The sequence below is a fragment of the Lissotriton vulgaris genome, chromosome 7 (genome assembly GCF_964263255.1).
Source record: "Lissotriton vulgaris chromosome 7, aLisVul1.2, whole genome shotgun sequence".
NCBI classification, from domain to species: Eukaryota; Metazoa; Chordata; class Amphibia; order Caudata; family Salamandridae; genus Lissotriton; species Lissotriton vulgaris.
The window spans coordinates 249714337-249738408 of record NC_141695.1 but is presented as its reverse complement, the minus strand read 5'-3'; the positions used below and the strand labels follow the sequence as shown (position 1 = coordinate 249738408).

Sequence of the window (24072 nt, the reverse complement as noted above, 5' to 3'; positions counted from 1 at the left end):
CAAGAGCAGTCAACACTGAGGGAGGACAGAGCACATGGCGAGCACGTGGCAGCACGTGGCAAACTAGATGGCTGCCAATAATACAAAATGGCTTTTAGCTCATGCCAACAAATCCATCCAAACTTTAACACCTCCACTGTTACAGATCACCTATTATGCCATCTGGCACCAATCCATATCAGTTTCCCATTCCGCCACCAACAGGGGAAGGGAGACACCCCACTGCCTTGGTTTGTTTTGCTACTCCTACCGCCAATGTTAACCTGAGGTTGTTGTGTCAGGGCCAGTCCTTTTCGCCCTGAACCATCAGAATTAACCACTTTGCATCCAAGGGTACCCTTAGCACTAGGACCCTGGCCGTCACAGCTGTCAGTCCCAACCAATACCTGTGACTCATGGGGCACTCCCACAGTATGTGGTAAAAGGATGCCACCTGTGGAAAACCCCTCACACATTGGGATGTCTGTGTAACAGAGTACATGGGTAGTAAGAACAATGTAAGACTTTCAGCTGTATTATCCGGAATCTGGCTTGTATCGCTATGTCTTGGGCACTTCGCGAGGCTTCTATCCATTCCTCATCATCAATGTTGCCTACATCATCAATCCAGCCATGTTTGTGGGGGCCTAAGGGGTTGAGGGAGTTGTTCATAAAAATTCATAAGATCACCAATATCCCCTTGACTTGATTGTGGTCTAGCAGCAACCAGTCTTCTGGTTGGAGCTGAAATAACAAATAATACCATAAATAAAATTCTCTGTCAGCACAGAAGATGGCACAATTTATTGGAGTCCAACAAACAATGCAAATACATGTGGCACGGTGACAGACAGCAAAATCATTGAATGTCCAATGATGTGGCGTTCCTGACAACTTTTATAGGCCCAAACCACAGCATCATAATATACATAACACAAATTAAGCATGGGTAAGCATAGGTCTAATGTCCAATTGGCAACTGCCTCAGCTGCGCCATACCAACTATGGTCCGAAATACACTGCTGCTGACCATGTGTCTTACTATGCAGCTGTAATCCAATGTATTATGTTGGTACTTTTCCATACAATGTAGCAGAAGCATTTTGCAATGCAATATGCTGAAATCTGTGTAGCTAAGCTTTTCTATTTTTGGATCCTTCTTGTGCAAGACTTGCGTTACAATAGCAGTTTTATTTAAGACAAAAATGGAAACGCACAACCATTTTGTGCAGAGATTTAATGTCAACTTAACAGGGTCTGAGGCTTCAAGCATTTGGTATCATATAAGAAAGATGGCTTCTACATTGCCCCATCTGATACCAAATCACTACATCTTACTCGCAGGGCCTCCCCAGCATCATGTTGGTACCTCACAATTACCCCTTAGTAGGCAGGGTATTGAAACTAGTACAGTTGTACTGTGACCAGTTAGTGCAATTATCCTGACCATAGAGTAATCCACTACTCCGAACTTTGCAAACCTCCAAGAACCAAAACTACAGCTGCTATGCAGCACTATCATTGGTGCTCTTTCGCAATATGTTCCCTTTCTATTGTATTCTTTGCAATTTGTGTCCTATAATACCTAGTCATTTCTTAATTATATTTGTGGTGTGTACTTTCCCAAACCTTTCCTACTGCTATTTCTAAATGTTGTGGTCTGTAACATTGCAATGGAACTGTCATGAAGTGTATCTATTCTATTTATTCATTTCGGTACAATATCTCTGTGTCATTTAAGTAGTATCTCAGGGCCAGTGCTAGATAAAGCAATGTGAGCAGAATACACTATAAAGAACATAGTCATTATAACGGCAGCAATGGGGGATAATATTGCTTGTGGCACCCATGGCCATATTCTCTCATCGTTCTGAAAGTCTTGAGGCATTGTTCCAATCGTTGGTACTTGTGGCTAGTGTGACTAGTTGGAAGAATGTCTTCTCTTGCACTTTCACTCTCTTCTAAAGTCTGCAGAGGAATAATACAGAGCCTCATTGATCATACCTGTAAACAGAAAAGTAACAGTTGGTGCCTGTCTTCAAGTAATTTGAGAGGTTAAAAGCACTCCTATTACTTTGGCACTTTCAATATGAAGAAAACAAAGTGATGACGAAGGTAAAGATGTCTTGTTGTCACAGCTTGTAAACTGAGAAGTTGGGGCATTGCTGTTCCAGATGTCTTTAGTTGAGTTGCGGCCAGCTTAGACACTCTTCCTTTCTCTGCTGTGTGTAGCATGTGCGACCCTGCAGGATGAGCTGGTATATCAATCTCGCTTGGTACTTTTCGTGGAACTCATGTTGTAACAAGGCTGTCCTTGATGTGATACAGGAGAAGGCACTGGAGTCTCCTGTGGTGGCAGCTTTCTTTGCATGAGAGCCATGGATCCAGGAAGTCACACTTGACTGCTGTTGTCAAAAAGACCACATATCCCCCCTTCCACCAATGTTAAGACAGTGCAGTCTGATGAGGGCTTTTATCCAAACCAGATCCCCTAGCTGAAGGCCGTGGGCTGCTGGTGTATCTGCTTCAGGAAGGAACTACAGCACCTGACGGTGCTAGTCTTTTGGAGTATTGAAAAAGCAGATCATTAGATACGGAGAGAGAGAGACACTAGAAATGAGGCCTGGAATGTTCTTTGGCCATCCAAACACTATTTCATGTGGGCTGAGATTTGTCAATCTGTCTGAGGTGCTTCTCATGGACAATAGAGCAAGTGGTAGTGCATCAATCCAGGTCAGTTTAGTGGATGCACAAATCTTCCCTATCTTATTATTCAACACTCCGTTCTTTCTCTCAACAGCACACACTGCTGTTGGATGATGGGCACAATGTAGTTTCTGTGTACCTGCTATGCCCTTGCACAAGCCCTCAATCACATGTGACATGAACGCTGGTCCATTGCCAAAACCCAAAAGCATAAATACTTAAAAGCACGGTATGAACTCTTTCAGGAGGCATTTGGCAACAGTATGTGCTTTGCAGTTCTTGGATGGGTATACCTCAGTCCATTTGCTGAACATGCACACAATAACCAACGTACTTGTACTTTTGAGTAGGAGAGAATGTTGATGAAGTCCATTTTATGTGGGGAAGGGTAGTGGCCTGGGGCAGTGGATGTACCCTTATCAATTTTACCATTGTACCAGCATTAGGAAAACAGTCTGATCATTCCATCACGTCCTACATGTGATGGACCATGAAAAAGACAGGCCATGGGAGCAAGCATTATCTTTGGTAAACATATTTTCCATTTGGGCCTAGCCATATGCCCTCTTCTGTTTTCTCTCTGCATCAATGAAGGCTTTACCTTGTGATACATAGTCCTTGGAGGAGGTTTGTGCAGCACATTCTAAAATTGCAACTCTCTTTGGTGGCAACAGGCCTTGCAATAGTTGTGCTATTAATGGTGCATGCTGTATTTGTTAGCCATCTCAGGCAAATAATCCCCTCATAGCCCACAGCTGGCCAAGATCAGGGGCCACCCCAAAAGCATTTATGCCGTCTGTATAAATGTTCACTATTCTTCCTTCAAGTTGTTAATCTTGCAGTACATTTCTAGCTGTGCCCACTGTGTAAGACGTTTGCAGTGAGCATGCGTTATTGCTGATGCATTCACCGTGAACAATTAGATCTACATCTGCATTGGGAAAATCTGTGCTCTTAAATCATGTTGAACATTTGCCTACTTATCTGTTGCTAGCACACATGGATTACTCTTTACCAAATACTCCCTGTCTATGACCCATTGCTAGGTGAGAAATCAGTAGTGGCACAATGTATGGGCCATAATTGACAGAATTATAGAACACATTTACACCAGTGGAGCTTTCTAACCAGATATGAGAGAGTGAAAATGTTTATCACTAAGCACATGCAGGCAAACATTCCGAAAACAGGAAACCTATTACACTCTGTAGGGGGATGAAGGAAAAAACCAAAAATTATATTGGCATCCCTGTATAAGAATTAATTATCTCCAAACGCAAAATAAGAATTAAAACATTGTACTATAGCTTGTCTTAACAGCAAACACAGATGAAAATCTCTGTTACAGTAACACCTTTGGGAATCAAAATACTTATAGTTGTTAAACTGTGCCCAGGGATGTGGAATTCCTATAGCCCCACGCACAGGACATATTGTTTGGGGTCATGAGCAACACGTTTTCACATGTATTTTGTCCTTGGGACAAGTAGGCCCAACCCCCTACAGCACTTTGGCTGCCAGTTTACAGTACCACATTATGGATCAGGGAAAGGCATTGTCTGCAGTAAAGGTAATATTTGTGTCCATGTGTTAATGCTGTTCAAACTTGTATTTACTGTTCTTTAATGCAAAAGCTTTATTATTAGGGTGAGCACTCTATGTAAATGTTGTACGCTCAGACTGCACTACTGACAGTGGTTAGAGTATAAAAATGTGTACACACGTTTTCAATATTTAGCAATGTGAGGCTATGTATACTGCTCTCAGAATGCTCTCAGAATAGATGCAAATATTTGCAGAAGCTTGTAAGAAAGATTGATGATTCTTTGCTTTCAAAATAAAATGTTCACAAAACAAATGAAAAAACATTTCGATAAACTACTGGGAAAAGGAAGGTACCATTTCTTTGCAACATACAAATAAACAAGCATTGGTAAAGCCAGTAGTTCTGAAATTGTTGGTCAGACTTTTGGCTTTGTCAATGCGCGACTTGTTTTGGCATTATTTTTGTGAAACCTCATTGGTGTGGGAGCTGCTGGGCCCTCACCATCATAACAAACATTGGCAAAAGCAAAATTTGTTTTGGTCTCAAAAATCACACATTGCACAGTAGTTAATGGCCCTGAATAAAACTTCTGTGTGCCGATATGCTCCTTGTGAAAGAACAGATTGAAGTCACTCACAATGAAGCTAGCCAAGATAGGGAGAGAGAGAGACGCCATTTTTTAATAAACATAAAAGGTCATGGTTACCACCAGACTTAATTAGGGGCCCAATTATTAAATAAAGTGCACCCGTGTCCCTGGATTAAGTGCAGATATAAACCTTTTGTGAATTCACAAGGCTTTACAGAAGTAGGCCAAGAAAATAGTACTCCTAGAAAATATTTGTGAACTGCATTTAAGCATGAGCAAATATGCCTGTGTAGATTTGCTCAAGCGTAAATCTGAGTGATTGCAAGTTCACTTTTCCTCCAGCCATTTTTTTCCCAACCCTGGAGGAAGTTTTATGTCAGCCATTGTCAGGAGTAAATCTCCAACCTTTCTCAGCATGGGAACAGAGTAGAGAAGAGTTGGTGAAAACCCTTAAAACATACAAGTTAGTAGGTTTGCACAGACTCATAAGGGCATCCCAGCCCTGGAACTCTTGCTTACCATTACCTTCAGCCCCAAGCATGTAGATCTGCGGAAACGTGGCACCATAAGAGAATTGTTAGTATTCAAAGCCTACTATGGAAGGAGCCCTAGCATATTCAGAAAGGCTATTTCAGAGCTCCTATATAATGAGATTGCTGCCATAATTTGTCGCCGCATTACGTGGCACAAAATGAACAAGTGGATTTTGTTACAGGGCAAGTATATTTACAAAGCAACCTGCCCCATGGACAAGTAGATATTTTATTAAATTCCACAGCCCTGTGTGCCAATCCCTTATACCTTGAAATCTATTTTCAAACACCCTGAAAGACTGCACCTGTATATTAAAAGACATATTAAATCTGTACACATTGTGGGCCAGATGTAGGTAAATCACATTTACCGATTTTGAAATACCGAATTTTACCGATTCGGTATTTCAAAATCGGTAAATGTGATGTAGGTACCAACATCTGGATTAGTTACCGATTCCTTAAGAATTCGGTATTTACCGATTCGGTAAATACCGAATCGGTATTTGCTATTGAATCCTATGGGCCTTGAAGCCCATAGGATTCAATTCAAATACCGATTCGGTATTTACCGAATCTGTAAATACCGAATTTGTCAAGGGTGCAGGGGGTGTCACTTTGACACCCTCTAGCACCCCCAAAACGGGCATGTGTGCAATGTGGCACACAGACATGCCCTAAGGGCACGTCTGTCTGTCACATGGCACATGTGTACATGCACAGATGTGCATGTACACAGGAATCAGTATTTTACCATGGATTTGTATTCCATGGTAAAATACCGATTCTGAAAGCCATGTGCCAATGGAATATTGGCTACCCACATTGCATTTTCGGTAATTTTACCGAATCGGTAAATATTACCGAATCGGTAAATTTACCGATTCGGTAATAATAACGATTCGGTAAAATTACCGAATATATGCCCCTACATCTCCATAGCCCTTTACCGATCGGAAACGGCCGAAAATCGGTATTTTCGGCCGATTCCGATCGGTAAAGGGCTACCTACATCTGGCCCTGTATCCTTAAAACTTTATAATACGAAGCACAGTTATTCAATGCACACTATCCTTCTGCATTGGAATATACTCATTACTAAAGATCAATATATAAACATAATAATACTACCTTTTTATCCTGTCCTTTGTAGCTCCTGGTGAATGCTCTGCGTTAGAATGCATTTGAGTACATTCCACCCTAAAATGTAATTTTGTTATACTAATATTTTCTGCAACTGTGAGGAACCTAGAAATGAAAAACTTTAATATACATGCACAATATTTCCTTTAGATACATACAAAAAATAGTACTTCTCCTTGCACCATTTAATAAGGCAAAACCCTTCAAGAACTCAATATACCTAGTGCTATTCTATATGTGCTTGTGAGGATGGCGGTGTTATATGTTAGGCGGCGGTCTGTGGAGTGAGAAATGCGGAAAACAAGCCAGCTACCTAACCTGACCTAATAGTGTGATCCTTACTCTGGCCCTTACAATGTCAATTTACAAGAGACATACGGGGAAACAAGACAATACATAAAACAGACACCTCCGAGATCAAACATCTTTTATCAGACATTCTTGCATCTGAAAATGTAATTTTTTTTAAAACAAACCGTACTATTAAAGTGCATATTCACAAAATAACACTTCTCTTCGTTAAGTATTTGCACTCCTTTCCATTCTCCGCTGCTAAGAACACATTTTAACCCGTTCTGTTCATACCCACAGAAAACTGTTGTAGTGTGTAGTTTGGTCATGGCGCACTGCAGAGAGTCTGTGGAGGATCTTTTTATACATTTTTTTTAACCCTTCAAGATATAATATTGAAGGCCTAGTTCGGCACAACATTACTCAGTAACTATTGTATTTCACTTATTTTACTCTGTGAAATTATCATTGGTGCTACCTGCCTCAAGAGAGGTCATGTTTCCTTGAGTGGTTTGAAACATGCTTTCCAGTGTATTTCTGTGCCTTAGAGGCTTTAAATCAGATGTGGCCAGCTACAAGCATGTTAATTGAGAGCTGCTATCTTTAAATCTAGTAGTCCTGGAATGATGGGTGTAATTTGTGTGCATTCCATTCCACCTATTTTGTCTCCCTTCTTGTTTCATTAGTTCTGTGTACTCTCGTCTTTGTTCTTCACGTAATTTCAAAAAGTCTTTAGTAAAGGACATGAGATCTGCTCTGGACCATGAGACATGTACATATGCCACTTTATTTTCCTTCTACCCAGGTGGAGGGGACACATTTCACAGGGGCATTGTCAATATGGGTGTTGTGGGCACTTGGAAAGAATCTGTGAACGTAACTTTGGCTACATCCCAACTATAATTTGCAGAGAGGGGGAGCTGTTCCTGTATTCCATCTTTTCTTAGGGCTGTGGCTTGCAGCTCATAAGCACTGTGGAGTGCTACATTTAGAGGAGCCATTTTTAGTATTTTCTTTTGTAATACAGAGGGGTGGTGGTGCCGGAATTGGGATGACTAAAACTCTCTTTGTGAGCCTATTAAGGCAGAGCTGACTGTGTTTTATTTAAGGCCTTTCTAGTGTGGTAATATTGTGGGATGTCTGATGTGCATAAATGCAGATGTCCCACACCAAAGTTCGCCATCTTTTGGCCGTAAATGTGTCATCTAGTGAATTATCATCAAAAAGTTATTTCCACGCATTATCAATAGGACGCAGTAATGTATTTGTTTTTCTGTGCATAATTTTAACCGCTCAGTTTTCTTTCTAAAGAACTTGGAAGCCGCATAGGTTGCTTCCTGCCCCATTGTTACAAGAGAAGCAATATTTTAAACATTCTATTGAAAGTTCTCTTTCGTTAACTTCCCCATTCATGAGTTTGTGTGTGAGAGATTTGCAAAAGATCTGTTCATCATGGGACACCTCAGTGCGTTGTTCCCCTGTGGCAGATAATACCGGTGTGCAATGGGCATTAGACAGGGGAGCCTGAACGTCTGCAAGTGTGTACAAAAGCGCTGACCGTACATGTGTTGCCAACAGTTTAGCTATACTGGACACAGAAAAACAACAGGTGGCTTGTTCAGTTAATGCCAGGTGACACAATAGGAAAGACGAATGCTACCACACACTTTCGGCCAGCCTGAAGCCTTTTAAAAACATAAGAAGCCGTCCGTCATTCAACAAACAGTGCAATTGGTACTAGTTCACCAAAGCATTCACAATTTGGAAAGGGAGAGAACATATTCCTGTGGTACTGTGGTGGCTGTCACAAAGACTCTGAGGCACTTTAAACCGTAGGTCACAATAAGGTGCAACACCTTTCACCATGCGTCTCAGCGGGAACCCGACAGGGGAAACACCAGTGACTTGGCCCAGTTTATATTGTGTTAATCAAGAAGAGAGAGTACCCCACTATCACCAGGGATCAGGGTACTGAGACAACCAGTCTGTAAGGAATCCCTGGGTATAACTTTCACACAGAGGAGTTATTCCTCTATTACAACTAACGCCACATTACCCTCCCCATATTGTTTGATACTAATACGGGGGAAAGGGGAAAAAGAGCAAATTCCACACTAAAATAGAACGTTCACAATCTTTTTAATCAACAAAAAAGAAAAAAAATTCTACAAAAGATTAATACATACATAAATTGGTTAAAATGTCAAAGCAAGAAAGAGTTTAAATTAAAATCAACAGTCTAGAAACAATTCAATATAAGCAGTATACAAGCACAGATTTGTTTATCGCAATTCATATGTTACAGTAAACAATTAAAAAAACATATTAAAAAACATATATATCGGACAACAGTGCTAGATAATAATGTAAGAAAAACCCCCCTACACTGTGGCCTCCGGATTTCTGTGCCACTCCAATGTCTAGATCCAATGGTCTTTTGTCTCTTAGCACATGGTATAGTCAGTAGTACTCTTAATAGATCAGTATCTACCGCTTCCTAGACCCTACTTGGATTCTGCGTAACAAAAGAAAAGAAAAGAGTGCGTCGACGCGTTTCGGTGTTGTAGACACTTGATGTAGTAGCACCTTCCTCAGGACATGCTGTTTCATTGGGGTCACCGGCTTCAGGGATTGTTATTTACCACCCTCCCCAGTGGTACTTGATTTAACCTCTGGGGAGTTCTCTTCAGCAGTACAGTAATTCGTGCCTTTTGTGGTTAAAACTGGTCTTTTTCCTCCTGCTTATTGCTGTAAGGAGCTATCCCTTGTTTGTACTTATTTCAATATTCCGTTCTGACTGTATATGTCACTTAAAACTTGTTAATAGTTATTCATAGACGGGCATCTATCCACGCTGTTTCTTTGAGCAGCTTAATTTATTCTTTTAGCTCCAGGAGAGAGGAAAAAGACGAGGCAGACGCGCACGACTGGAGCTAAAAGAATAAATTGCATCACGATCAGGATTGCATCACGGTCCCTGAAATTCAGTATATGGGCAAAAAGTGCGTGAAGAGCATGGGCGTGTCAGGGGTTCCAAGGTGTGATGTGCTCACTCAACATAGAAGTAGTTTGACAGGCACTTGTACCAGAGGGTGGGAAGAAGGAGGTCTTCAAGAAATAGATCTGCAGATTGCCCTGGAGCTCCCTTATTGCCTTCATAATGTCTTTTTGTAACGAATCTGGTGTGGAATTGCCCCCTCCCATGGTCGAGGAGTCTTTTGTCGATCCTCCTGCATCCCCCTTCTGTCCCATTGCAATCATATATTTATGAATTTGATACGGCTGAAATTTGTAAGGGCCTTTGATCTGGGCCATTTTTGACATGTGCCACCTCCAGATCCAGTAGACTCGTCCCTAGGTCTCACCGCTCTATGCTCGAGTCTGATCTTTGGAGAGATGTCTGTTACCTGTTACGTCCCAGTTCTCAATGTTGCTATGCAGGTCAAAGTCATCCCTCACTTTGGGTTAGCTGTTCCCGGCCTTTCCAACTCAGCTCAAGCCCACGAGTCACCTTTTATCATGACAGGGATGCCAGTGCAGCTTGGCAATAGTTTGGCCAACCCCACCTCACAGACAAAAGGCCTTCCACCCAATGCTCCTACGGTGCCACACCATCGACTGGTGGCTCAGCTCAGTCCCCTCACTAATAGTCCAGTTGCGCTCAACAGTACAGGGGAGGTAAGTAACTATTGTCCTCCGTTGTACTCACGATTTAGCTACGGCCGCCGCCATCTTGGTCTGCACCTGCAACCCGCCCTGGGTCCAGAGCAACTCCGCTGCCAACTCCAGCTATTAACGGGCAGTTTTTGTGCACTCCAGTGCACCCCAGAAGTCTCCTTGGTGGGCAAAGCAATGACCCACAGATGATGACAGAGGATGACAGAGGATCACACTCTGACAGCTAGAAGAGCTCGCGCAGTGTGTGCCCATCTTCGTCGGTTGCAGACCATGCCCCCAAGGCTATATATTTCTATGTATAATATTTATAAAAACTGTTGTATGTAATACTGATTAACTCCTTCCGTGCTCAGGACGGCTCCAGGCAGTCATGAGTCACGGTAGTCATGTGCTCATGACGGCTGGGAGCCGTCCGAACGTTGCCACTCCCCCCCATGTGCGATTAATTCCCCACCTGTGCAGGTGAATTAATCAGTGGGCAGAGTTTGGACAGCTCCTGACCATTATGAGCACATGACTTCCATGACTCATGATGGCCGGGAGCAGTCCTGAGCACCGCGGCACCGCGCCGACCCCCACTTGCACCGCGAAAAAATTAACACCGCAGCGAAGGGGTTAATGTAGTTGTTCAGCATAGCATTCTTTTAATTAATTTAGCATAATTGTCATTACATTATTTCAAGAAAATACTTAATATGATAGTTGTTGCATGATTTATTAGGAATTAGTAGTATGATAGTACTTGTGTTTTGTAGTATAGCTTGTAATTTGCAAAGTGCAATGTCACTACTTTTACATACAATTGGTTCTTTCAAATGTAGTAGCAGGCTGTTGGGTTTGTAAAGGGATTGCATTGAGGGTGTTATTTAAAATATATCTTTTTTATTTTACAAGTTTTTGTGTATATTAAGTAATTAATTGCTAAAAGTTAATTAACGATTTGTTCTTTTAATATTTTTATCATAGTTTTAAAAATGTATTTAGCAATTTGATTTTTATAAATTGTAATTAATAATAGTTTTATTTAGTAATAGAAAAGCAGCTTTTGTTAGGGATTAGAATTGGGAAATTATTAAAAATAAATAGTTTTTTATTTTCAAGTGAATTTTTATATTACTCCTTTTACATCCTCACAGGAAGGTTGACACTCCTCCAGCATGTGTAAATAACTTGAATTCACTTGCCTTAGTCATCAAATATATCGCCATTTTACGTACAATGTACGCAAAATGGAAAAATATATGTAGACAAATTCAAGTGGAAAATTATTTGCGAAGAAATCATCTTTTGGAACAGTTTTCAATTTTTTTTTAAATTCTTTTTACTGAAAGAGGAATGACACGTACATGCGAGATGGCAATACATGTTGCACATCAAATGTAATTTAAAATATACGTAGCATAAAGTGACATTGACAGTTTCAAAAGTACAAATCTAGGTCCCCCAGTAACATCCTCTCTGGGTCTTGGGGGTTCACTCATCTCTCCCCTGTAGACATTCCAAGGCCACCATAATTGTGTCTATTTGATCGGGCAAACCCTTGCTTTATAAATGGACTTCTCCGTAACCATACACCAGTCCATATCTTTGCCCCAATCAGCCACACTCTGCCGGTTCTGTGCCCACCACAATCAGGTGTGATTCCTTTTCGCAACGATCATCCCCAAAGTGACCCATGTTCGTTCCCCGGACTTCAAGTCAGTAGGATCCCATATATTCAACAAATCCAATGTTATATTACAGTGGATCTGCTGCCCCAACGCTTCCTCCATCTGACGCACTACCCCTCCCAGTAGCTCTGTATTACTGTACAGTCCCAGAGTGCATGGATAAAAGTCCCCTCCTGAACACATTGTTGCACACAGCTACCATCAGACGTGTAACCCATGCTAACCATCAGGGGCCCGACAAGTAGAATGTGTGGAGAAGCTTTAGCTGCACCAGGCGCAGCTGATAGGAGATGCTCAGCTCCCGAGCGGGGGCCACTGCTGTCTGCCACTCCTCATCCTTTGGACCAGCCACGTTGTGGTCTCATTTGGCTCTCAAGCAGGTCAAGGGATCTGCCATGTTGTTGATGAGTTGTTTGTAAATGAGTGAGATGGCCCTCTCCGGTAGGTCACAGTCTAAGATCCTATCTTCAAGTGGGGAGGATTCAGGGAGCTCACTACCCCTGGGAGGCACAGCTAGCAAGGCATTACTAATTTGGAGATATCTGAAATATTCAGAGTGGGCCAGATCGTATTCTTGCTGCAACTGGGGAAAGGGGACCACATCATCCGACTTCCATAAATCACCCACCTTGGAGATGCCTATGAGGTCCCACCTATCAAAGCCCTTTGATTGGATCAGATTACCTAATTGCTCACTGTGCCAGAGTATCGTGGCCTGTGTGAGTTTTCCTTCCCAGCCCAGACTCCTAGTAGCCACCCTCCACACATGCACTGCGTGTCCAGTAGGCCCAGTCAGAGCAGGTTTCAAAGATCGTACATATAACGCACCCTTGAAGTAACCACCCCGGAGGAGCCACCTGTTGATCTGAATAGCGGGGTCTCTCTGTGGTCTGTACATGCATTGGTTGATTGAAGTGAGTTGTGATGCTCAAAAGTACCTCCTAATGTCCGGAAGCCCGATGCCCCATTAAAACCATCCTAGCGAGAGCTTTCTGTGTTGCAATACGAGGTGGTTTACCCTCCCACAGTAAGTCCTAACGATACTGTTGATTTACTTGAAATACGAGGCGGCGACAGGAAGCGGGGTGTTCTGTAGTGCATATAAGAGTCTGGCAATGGATATCATTTTGAATAGGGCTGCTCGTCTCAAAAGGGTCAACAGGAGTGATTTCCAGTGTTGGACGTCCAATTTAAGATGCACTAGAGGCGGAAGGGGATTACAATTGTAAAATCTAGATAGATCTAAAGAGCTCCAGATCCCCAAATATTTAAAACCATCAGCTGATGTCGCCAATCGGCACCCCAGAGGTAGGGCAGGTGATTTGCCATAAAGGACATATAGCACCGATTTTGACCAGTTTATTGTATACCCTGCAAACGTACCAAACACATGGAATATGTCTAGAACCACATTCAGGGATGACGCCGGGGAGGCCAAGAAAAGCAATATATAATCCTCATACAGTGATTTGTGGTCCTTCCAACCTGATGTCCATTTAAGGCCCATTTTGATGGGGTCCTGGTCGAACCCATATCCCCAAAGGCTCTAGGGCCAAGGCCAAAAGAAGCGGAGATACGGGGGCAAGCCTGTCTGGTGCTCCTGCCGAGAACAAACACGGGAGATTTCCTATTATTAACAACTTCTTGGGTGAGCAGTTGATGGTATAACTGCAGCACCCATTGGATAAATTTGAGCCCAAAGCCAAGTTTGCGAAGAACTGCGAACATGTAGGGCAATTCGATGGTGTCGGACGCGATGCAGCGTCAAGGGATACCACGACCGCGTCTTACCTAATCGTATCGACCCGCACAGTACACCGTGGAGCCTGCACAAGTTGAGGGAGGTATTCCTAGCAGGCATACATCCTGGTTGGTCTTGATGGACCAGGCGGGCAAGAACACTGAGCAGGCGAGTGGAAAGAACCTTCACTAGAATTTTGACTTCCCAGTTAAGCAATGAGATAGGCACATAAGATGAACACTTGTTCGCTGGCTTACTCACTTTGTGGATTATGACAATATTGGCAAGCCGCTGACCTGAGGAAGGATACCCTCTTTTTTACTTTTGTTATACATTTCGGTGAGACAGGGTGCCGTCTTGCTCGACGTGAGCTTAAATAACTCAATGGGCAGACCATTAGGGCCCGGTGCTTTACCCCACGCAAGTCTTGGATTGCGTTTTCAACCTCCGCGACAATAATGTCATGATCGAGGTTGGAGCACTCCTCCTCGGTAAGTAATGGCATCGAGATATCACGTAAAAGTGAGGAAGCCTCTTCCTCTGTATGCAACATGTGGGATGTGTAAAGAGACTGGTAGTAATGGCCGAAGGTGTCCGCGATATATTGTGGTGCAGTGAGGTGAGTACATGAGTCTGTTTCTATCTCAACCATGACCTGCTGAGCCCTATCTCTGTGATCCAGACAAGACAGTAATTTACCAGCCTTATTTCACACGTCATAGATACTGCTGAGCGTGGCCCTGTAGGACGTATTGGCAGCCTCCGCAGCTAGGTTAGAGAACTCCTTGACTTTTATACAGTTTCTGACACACTACAGCTGCATCTGGATGCCGTCCTTTAGGTCTAACATTTCTCCCTCCCGCCTGACACCATCTTCCTGCACTGCCCGGCGATCTGTGCCAACATCACCCTTTGTATAACGACCTTGTAGGCCTCCCAAAGCATAGCCATTGAGTTAACTGACCCTTCATTTTCCTGAAAGTAAAGATCCGACTGTGGACTCACCCATCTCTATGCAATACTGAATGGGTAAATGAGCAGAAATCGCCCCTAGCGAGGTGTTGAACAGTGCTAGCGCATACATTCCATGTTGACATGGAGTTGATGCGCTAGCGTCAATACATAATCTATATGAGACATTCTGCCATGAGAGCCAGAGAGATATGTGTACTGTAGTTTGCTCGGGTGCATGCCCCTTCACACATTCACCAGGCCCATCAATCCTAGAGGACATGTGTGAAGCCTCCACGCAGTACCCACAGACGACACACCAGGCACACCACAAAATAGACACGACACCGCTTCTGGTTGGAAAAAGAATTACTTTTGTATTAGGTCCAACCTACAAAGTTAAAACACAGTAAAGCACAGTATTCGAAATAGGGTGCCAACGGGCGCCAGGGCAATGAATACCAGGTCAATATTGCAGGGCAAACACAGGCATTAATCCTTGACATCACCTTAGCAGTAGGCTGTAAGCGTAAAATAAAACATTAGGCATAAACACAGCATGACTTGTATTAGCACCTCCTGCAAAACTGAATAATAGGCACGCAATACTAACATCTGGCCTAGGCAGGCATAATCACAGTTAAAATGGGGCATCAACCTGAGCACCTGGGCATGGCCAGAAGTATACCCACAACAGGGAGCCTCACCATGAGCTCAAGGTCACCTTGTCAGTGTAAGCACTAGACCCGCACATATCTCCCCAGACATAAACCTGGGAACCTGGGGCAGGTAAGTACACCATCAAATAACACATTTGGCGTACAATTCCCTATAGGCACAACCATATCAACGTGGGACCTTCAGTCTGAGTCACTGGGCATAGGCACATTAGCATGTAGGCATCACCATTATCTATGCCCACATTCTTTAGGGGCAACACATGGGCTACTGGCTACCTCAGGGATCTAAAACAGTTTAATGGGAGCAGTCTCCGACCCAGTCCATGGGTCTCCTGTATACAACCAGGGCCAATGGGGCCCAACTACAGTTTCCGGTAGGGGCAGCGCCACCTCCGTCGCAGCCGAACCCTAGTCGAGGGGGCGGGCACCGACCCTGTGCCCCGACACACCCCCAACCCTCTCACAGTTGAGCCCCACTCACCAGGATCTCTGCGAGGTCTCTGGACTCCTGTGTGGCTCTGTAGGTGCTGCAGGGCTCCCTCGTGGGCTGCGCTCCTCACCCAGGCTCTGTAATAGCTGGGCTGGTGCTGCGGGAAGCTCCTCTTCCCTGCGGGGTCCCGCAGATGTCAGCACTGCATTCCTGGGCACCAGTAGTGCCCTCAAGTGGGTCCCGCTGCTCCTCTTGACACTTTTCCCTGCCCAATGAGGTAAGAGGTGGGGCAGGCACCTACAATGTGCCTCGATGCGCCTTCCCCCTCTCTTGCGGCATGCTGTCGGTGGATGTGGGGGCTCTCGCACTCTCCCTGAGCCCTCCGGTGAGACGACAGGCTGTTCCCGGGCCTTATGTAGCTTCCCCGGCTCGGGAACTAATCAGGAGGTGGCTGGTGAGGGGCCCGGCCACAGCGGCCAATCGCGGGGCAACTCCTGGGGGGCGCAGCAGCCGAAGCCTATCTCTTTGCAGCTCCCCCAACATCAGGCCTCAGGAGCCAATCGGAGGCTCTCCTTTCCCCTAGGCAAGGACGCTGGGCAATCAGGTGCGTGGCACTGGGGAGGGGCGCGGCTGATGATGCGGCCAAGGCCCTGGCGTGGCCTTCCCTGCTACCGCGATGCGCGTCGGCCTATCGCGGCCAGCACCACTGCTGCGGCTTCACCTGGGTTCCCCCTCCCTCACGGGGACCCGTGGCTTAGGGTCGGCTTCTTTTCCGGTTCTTGCCTGCCTCTCAGCCGGCCGCCAATTGCAGCGCGGCCGGCAAGGGGGTGCAGCCGGTGACGTCACCTACGCCCCAACCACAGGACACGGGTGGCGGCTTCTGGGCCTAGCGCATCCCACTCCTCACTCCAGGGGCCCTCTCCTGGCCCCGGGGGCTGCCACGATGACGCCCCTCACAGCAGGGACCTCTCCCAGCGAGCGTCGGGCTGTGACGGTGAGAGGTGAGTTGCTCCTTGCGGCGCAATACCGGGTAGGCTCACGTCCAATTTCAAATGGGGCAAAAAGGTGGCATTACATGGGGTGGGCACCCGTTTCCATACCATGATTAGAAAGCGCCGCTGTTACTCGGGGTGGGCTCCTTCGGCGCTGTAGAATAATCAGTTCCTTTAAGCCAAGCAGCACTCCTGCACTACAGCACTTTGGGGGCACAGCTTCAATATTATAGCGCTTGGCAGGCAGCACAGCGCTTCTAGGAACCAAGCGCTTCCAGGCACACAGCGCTTCTAGGCACACAGCGAAAGGGGGGTGGACAGTCCCAGCAGCCAGCCTCAGGGTAACACTCCTCACCTTTTGGGAGGGTTCCAAGATGCTCCTTCCCTTCTAGGCGCTTCTGGGCGCAAAGCTTGCATGGCACATGGTCCCAGCAGCTTCAGAGACCTAGGAGGGCCCTCCTTCTTCAAGGGCCCGGGGGACAGAGCAGTAGGCACTACTGGGCCAGGTCAATAGCCAGTGGGGGCTTCATCAAAATAGGGCGGTAGGCTGACACCATACTTCACTGCAACGTGGCCCTCCTCCTGAACAGCAGCCTGAACTCCGGAAGTGAGGCTTCCACTAGGCCTGGGGACAGTATAGGGGTGATGGATGGTTGCAGGATCCAGCTCACAGGCCCAAGCGGCGGTATCCCCTGGCAGCAGGTCCCTCACGTTCCTGTCCCAGCTCTGTCTCAGCACATGGTGGCACATGCCCCTTATTTATATGCCCCTCACCCCACCTTATAGGCAGTGCCAGAGCCTTCTTGAATTCTCAGGGAAACTGGTCCTAGCTGGCTCAGGGGGAGGAGTAGAGCACCCTGGGTGCCAGGCTTTCCCTTCAAATGCTGGGGTGTCTGGGTTCCGAACAACTAGACCGCTAACCCTCTGCAGTCAGGTGGCACAAAGCACAGCCATGGTATCCATTTTAAATGCGACATTTCAGTGAGGTGCATTTCTACAATGGGTTATTACAAGTGCAAAAACCATTGCATTACATTGCCACATCAAACAGGGCATCTCATACCACACATGGCCTATACAACTATATTTACCATGGGGGAGACATCTTAAAAGAGGGGGGCGAAAGGTGAAAAATTTTGGAAACATAGGCCAAGTCCAACAGCCACCAGCTGGGAACCCCATCCTGACAGGGCCTTGCAGGCATTCCCAAGCAGGTGGGTTTCCTGTAGGAGAACGATATCTGGGGAGTGACGTTTTGAAAATTGGAGAACTACCCCTTGCTTGATATTATCCCCAAGGCCGTTGACATTCCACAACAGCAACTTCAGCTCCTGTATAATCCTCAAATTTGTGGCTGCGTGTAACCAACCTGGCACCCATCTCTAGACATAGAGAACTGGTAATCATACATTTAAACCCAGTATGTTCTTAGGCAGCAATCAATTCCAAGACACGTTATGCCTATCACTATGAAATCCAGGAATCATGGATCGAGAGCAGTTCAGTCACAGAGAGGGTCCTGACCTCAACTCAGTTTCTGCGATGAGTGAAAAGTTCCCAAGCCCTCATGGAGAATAACATACAGACCAGTCACTGAGACCCTTCAGACGACACCACCAGTTCCCCAGGCTGCAAGCCGCCGTCAGATCCATCAGTGCCCTAATCGGCCTTCGCACCTCGGGCAGAATTGCCCTTTCGGCCCACAGTGCGCCAACCATACAACCAGTTCCAGTCCTCCTTGGGGGGGTGAAGAACCTGGCTTTCCCATTCGATTCTACCCTTAACTTGGCTGGAAAAAGCAAGGCATATTTCAAATCCTTTTCACAAAGGGCTTTTTTGACGTCGAGGAAGCTGTGGCGCTGTCTTTGCACTTTAAAGGTGAAGTCCCAAAAAAAGGTGAAGGTGATCCTGCTATTTTAGAAGTGTAATGGGGGTGCTGAAGTTAAAGATCCTAGCCAGCAAAGGGCGCAGAGAGGCACCTGGTTCAGGCCTACCACCAGGCACCTTGAGCGCCCTTTCTACAGAAAAGAAGTTGGAGAGGCCGCCTGGTTTGAGGTGGGTAGTGATCAGTTCCTCCACGAAAAGGTCTGGCCCCTCAGCCCTGTTCGAGACTCCAAGGATGCGGACGATATTGCATTGAGAGCGTCCCTCGTAGTTGTCCAGCTGCGCCTCTAGGTTGTCAGTGTGGGTCCGCAGGTAGTCCATCTTGCTCTGTAGGTCAGAGGTGTCCTCAACTAGGGAGCTCACTTTAATTTCCACATCCTTCAGTAGGGTGTTCATGGAGAGCATATCCACCCTTATGAGGGAGACTTGAGAAGATACCGAATCAATCCGTGACTCCAACGAGGTACAGACAGACGTGATGGAAGTGAGAATGTCCTGTAACATAAGTTCTTTCACCTCTCCACCGGGTCACGTCCGCTCCCCTGCGGCCGCATCCGCCTCCGGATCCGCCCCAGGGACCCTGTCCCATGCGAATTTACTCAGCTTGGCCTGGACCGCCAAATTCGGGCCACGACCTCTATCCATGGCCCATCCCTCTTGAACCAAACATGACAATGGGAAAAGGGAGGGGACCTGATCAGCGCCCCCAACGAGCACCGCCAAACATCAGAGGAGCTCCTTCTTAGAGGCTATAGATAACGATGCGGGCCTGCGGCCATCCAGGAACAAGCAAAGTTGTCAGGTCGTGAAAGGAGGCCCCCAGTGGCAAGGCGGCAAGTCATCTGCCAGACCACAAAAGAGCACCCCCACAGTGCACGGTGGACTGGGCACTGTAAGCCCAAGGAATGTATGGTAGCGCCAGGGCCAAAGCTCGCAATATCGCTAGTGTAAGTTCCCTGCAGGTGCTCAGAGCTTAATCCGGCCGCGAGGCCTCTCTGCAGTGCGTTGTGCCTTCTCAGGGGGTCCCCCCATGCTCGCCGCCTCCAGTACTGATCATCTCTATGCCCCCCCGCTTCTGCGGGCAAGGGCTGCGAGTAACCAGGCAAGCCCAGGCAATGAGGGACAGCAGGGGCGTGTGCTTTCTCACCTACTTGCCCCAAGCTGTGCACAGGAAGTATGGCCTGTTCCAGCCGTTTCAATGTCAGCCATGAACCACCACGCTGCAGGATCAAGACCGTAGAAGTCGGGGTCACACCACCTGGAGAAGCTATGCTGGTGGCCCCTGTATCTTTTCCGGTTGTGTGAGCACTTTCACTGCTCAGTGACTCAACCCTCGGCGCGCATGTGAGCATTGCACCATTTGCGCCCCGCAGGGTGAGCCTCGAGGCCCGTTCTGCAGCAAGGAAAGTGGCGGAGCTTCTCTGGATGCAGCCGGACACCACACAGCACAGCTCCCGCTGCGGGCCACCTCTTAGTGTGCAGACAGTTCCCAGCCCTCTCACACAGCCACAGGATCTCGCCTCTCAGTTGCAGTACTTTGGTCTTGGATGGAGCCTCCAGATTTGGCACAAGGCCCCTCAGGCGTTGTTGCAGCAACAGCTTCGCCGGGCTGCAGCATACGTCGTCGGACTGAGAGCTGGAGCCGCGCAACAAAAACAACGGTCCCATGACTCAATCGGTACGTGGCAAATTCCAGTGCTTCATGATGGCCGGAGAAACCAGTTAAAGGTCAGATAATTAGCCGTATTTACTCAGGGACGGGCGCTGTTGGTCTGATTGGCTGCCAACTACATGAGATAGATGTTGCTGACAGTCATTCAAGGATTCAGGGATTTAGGGCGAGGTGTATGTACCTTTTTGTAGCTTGCAAACGGGCCTATTCACATAATCAGCCCGTTTGTGAACAGAAAAAATGCTTTTCAAATGTATCAAACCTCACTTACGATTCGGTAGCCTGTTACCAAATCGCAATTTGGGTTTGCGATTCAGGATTTTGGAAGGGGCGTGTTTAGGGCATCCCTTTCTAATACCGAAAAGCATCAGTATGTATGAATGTTTTATGACCATAAATGCGGTCGCAAAACATTCGCATTTTACCACATACTTCAAGTAGGTGGTAACTCATTAGCAAATGGGAAAGGATCCCTTGGAGACCCCTTCCCCTCTGTGAATGTTTGCTAATTTATTTTTTAAGAGCAGGCCGTGGTCTTTGGGAAATGTTGCCATTTTATTTGTTGCTTTTCTCATCTTTCAAGAATTCAGTCTACAGCCACCAATAAAGAGGGGTTTAGGAGGCTGGCTTAGTAAATGGCGCACACTTATTTCAGTGAATCACCTTGCAATAATCTAGACAACCCTTATGGTGATTTTAGTAGTCATAGACAACCATAGAAAGCTAAGTGGTAGCTGTGGAGAGCAGCTTTCAGCCTTATTCCCCTCATAAACTTTATAGACTGTTAATTGTTTCTCTCTCCTACTGAAGCCCATTAAGGGTGATTTTTTACTATAATAAATGATCCCTGCCATTTGCAATGCAGTTTCTCGTCAATGTACATTGTGGCATATCAGGCACATCTCAGAAATTAGAGATGACTCATATTGATGCATAGGTCCATGGGATGATGCAAGATAAGTTTTTGAAACCCGTCTGAACTTACTTTCTTAGTGAAGTTTAAAAGGGAGGATTGCACTGAGTAGAACTTACCACCCTCATCAGTGGGACTTAAATATGTATATGTAGCTTGGAAATAATTTATTTATGAAATTCTCATCTCAACCCTGCTTTTGTTTTGTTTCCAGAAAAGCAGACCCTTTGGGTTGATGGTGGATGTTGGCTGTGGCAATGGACAAAGCACACAGGCAATGGCAGCTGATTTCCAGAAGGTGATTGGTATTGACATCAGCGAGGCTCAGATTCAAGTGGCCGAGAGTGTTGCTTCACCCCCAAATGTGTTCTATCAGTAAGTTAACATGAGTCATTTACAAGGGTTCCAATAGAAAGTGAAAAATCTCATCTCATCCATGCTGTACCATGATTACCTTGATATAGTTCAATTCGGATCACTTCTTTGCCATACACTTTATTACATTAATGATGGTTTTAGAGAATGGTATGTACCATGAAAGGGAGTGTAAAGCAGTATTTTGCAGAATTAACAAATTGGAACATTTTCCACAGTGCATTAACCCCATTTAAAAAATATAGTTTTTTGCTGGAATGGGGGGCAAATGTTTCCTCAAGAATTTACATTCTCAGCGATGGCTGGTGAGCCTTCAAATTGATGGGACATGATGGTGTGTTAAATAGAGCAGGACATCAATATTCCTCCAAGTAAAGTTAGATAACTGAATATGTTAGCGCACACAGTTTATTTTACGGTGAAGTGTCTGCATACATTGACTAATAGGTTCTCTCTGCGTACCAATCTATTATCGAGGCAGTAGCGAGGCAGATGCAGCAATGAGACCAGCTCAGCCTTTGCTCAAGATATTAGTTGAGACATCAGGCTATACAGACATGCCACTTACCCTCTGCCAAGTGAGGAAATGGTCCAGATGCCACAATAGGTATTTCCTTGGTTCAGCCTCACTATTTTCCCAAAATGAGAACACAAAAAGGTTAACTGGCCTCTTATAGTATAGTAGAAGCCTTAATCAGAAGTGACTCTAGTACATATCATAAGCAAATTTACAGTAGAATATATGACAATTAATTTGGTGATTCCGGGGATAATTTAGAGAGATGTAACATTATATTTGAGCTTTCCCCTTCCTGTTGAGTCCATTCATATTCTAATGATCAATTAAGAGTCTGCCATTAAGAGAGATGTATTACAATATTGCATGCATGTATGCTATGGACAGGTGCACTGTGCTCATAAGGTTATTGACGAATGAGCAATGTGATGAAGACATACGTGCCCTGGTTTACAAGATGCACTTCTTGGTCTCAAAGAGCTGAAGACACTATTTATGCCATTTTAGCATAGGGCAGTGCAGCAAGGGACCTCTCTTATATATATACTTATGTGGAAATTCATGATCTGAGAGGAGTGGAATTGCCATCTTTGCTATGTTCAGAATGATGATGATAAATACTACTTACTTGCGTTGTTGGATTTTACATTGCTAGTTTAGAAATGACACTGTTAGAAAGTTCAGATTTCGCTGTGCTTATGACACTGTTCTTTGTAGCCTGCCTCCAATACATGTTTAGGAATGGGTGACAGCTACACTTGTGGCATACTTTCCAGACAGCTACAACCCAGGAAGAGCTGGGTGTGACAGTGATTACATCTGCATTCTTCTGCATATTATTTATTTATTTATTGCATTTGTAAAGCGCATCTATCACCTAAAAAAGGCATCCTGGAGCTGGCAGACTCATAACAGCAAAAGCAGCCGGTGGCTGACTAGAATTTCGGGAAGAGTAGTGTTTTCAATCTCCTCCTAAACAGGAGGAGATCGGAAATGTGTTTAAGCTCAGACGGGAGGGCATGCCACAGTTTCGCTGCGGCTACGCCAAACGATCTTCCTCCTGCTTTGGTTTTCTTAAACCGAGGTATTGTCACCAACCTAGCAGAGGAGGATTGTAGGCTGCGGGCTGGAGCATACAACCTAAATTTCCTTTGTAGGCCAACAGGACCTAAACCATGCAGGGCCTTAAAGGTCAGACAGAGAGACTTAAATTGTACCCTCTGTTTCACCGGGAGCCAGTGTAGGTGGGCCAAGGCCTTAGAGGAAGAAGCTCTCGTCGGCCACCCCAGGGCTAGTTTAGCCACCGCAGACTGGATTCTCTGGAGTCTATCCATAAGATAGCTTGGAGAATCCAGCAACAAGGAGTTACATTAATTTAACCTGCTGAGCACAGTGCAACGTACCACCTCAGGAGGCAGTAGTAGAGGAAGGATATTTCTCAGAAGTCTGATGGCAGCTAGACAGCCAGCTACTAGTTTCGATACCTGCGCCTCCAAGGAAAGCTCATTGTTAAACATAACACCTATGTTACGCACTACCTTCACTGGCTGTACCGCTGAAGAAAAATCCCCAGGCCAAAATTTACAGGGTAGGAGAGTTTGCATCCTAGGCCTAGGGGAGTATAGCACCTCCGTTTTCTCCGCATTGAATTGCAGTGAATTAGCCTTCAGCCACCCCGCCGTATCTCGCAGACAGTTATGAAATTCTTCCAAGGAGGTTGAGTTATCCCTCCAGGGAAAGAATCAGCTGCGTATCATCAGCATAGTTGGCAATTTTGATGTT

At 45.6% G+C, this 24072-nt stretch overlaps 1 protein-coding gene across 1 annotated transcript in view; it reads left to right on the top strand.

Moving 5' to 3' along the window:
* The window catches only part of LOC147701312 (putative methyltransferase DDB_G0268948), a 169438-nt gene that overhangs the window by 56332 nt on the left and 89034 nt on the right, over positions 1 to 24072 (top strand). Inside the window, exon 2 of the mRNA XM_086928623.1 lies at positions 21613 to 21773. Within this exon, the coding sequence (XP_086784749.1) occupies positions 21613 to 21773 (161 nt within the window). The remainder of the gene's footprint in view (positions 1 to 21612; positions 21774 to 24072) is intronic.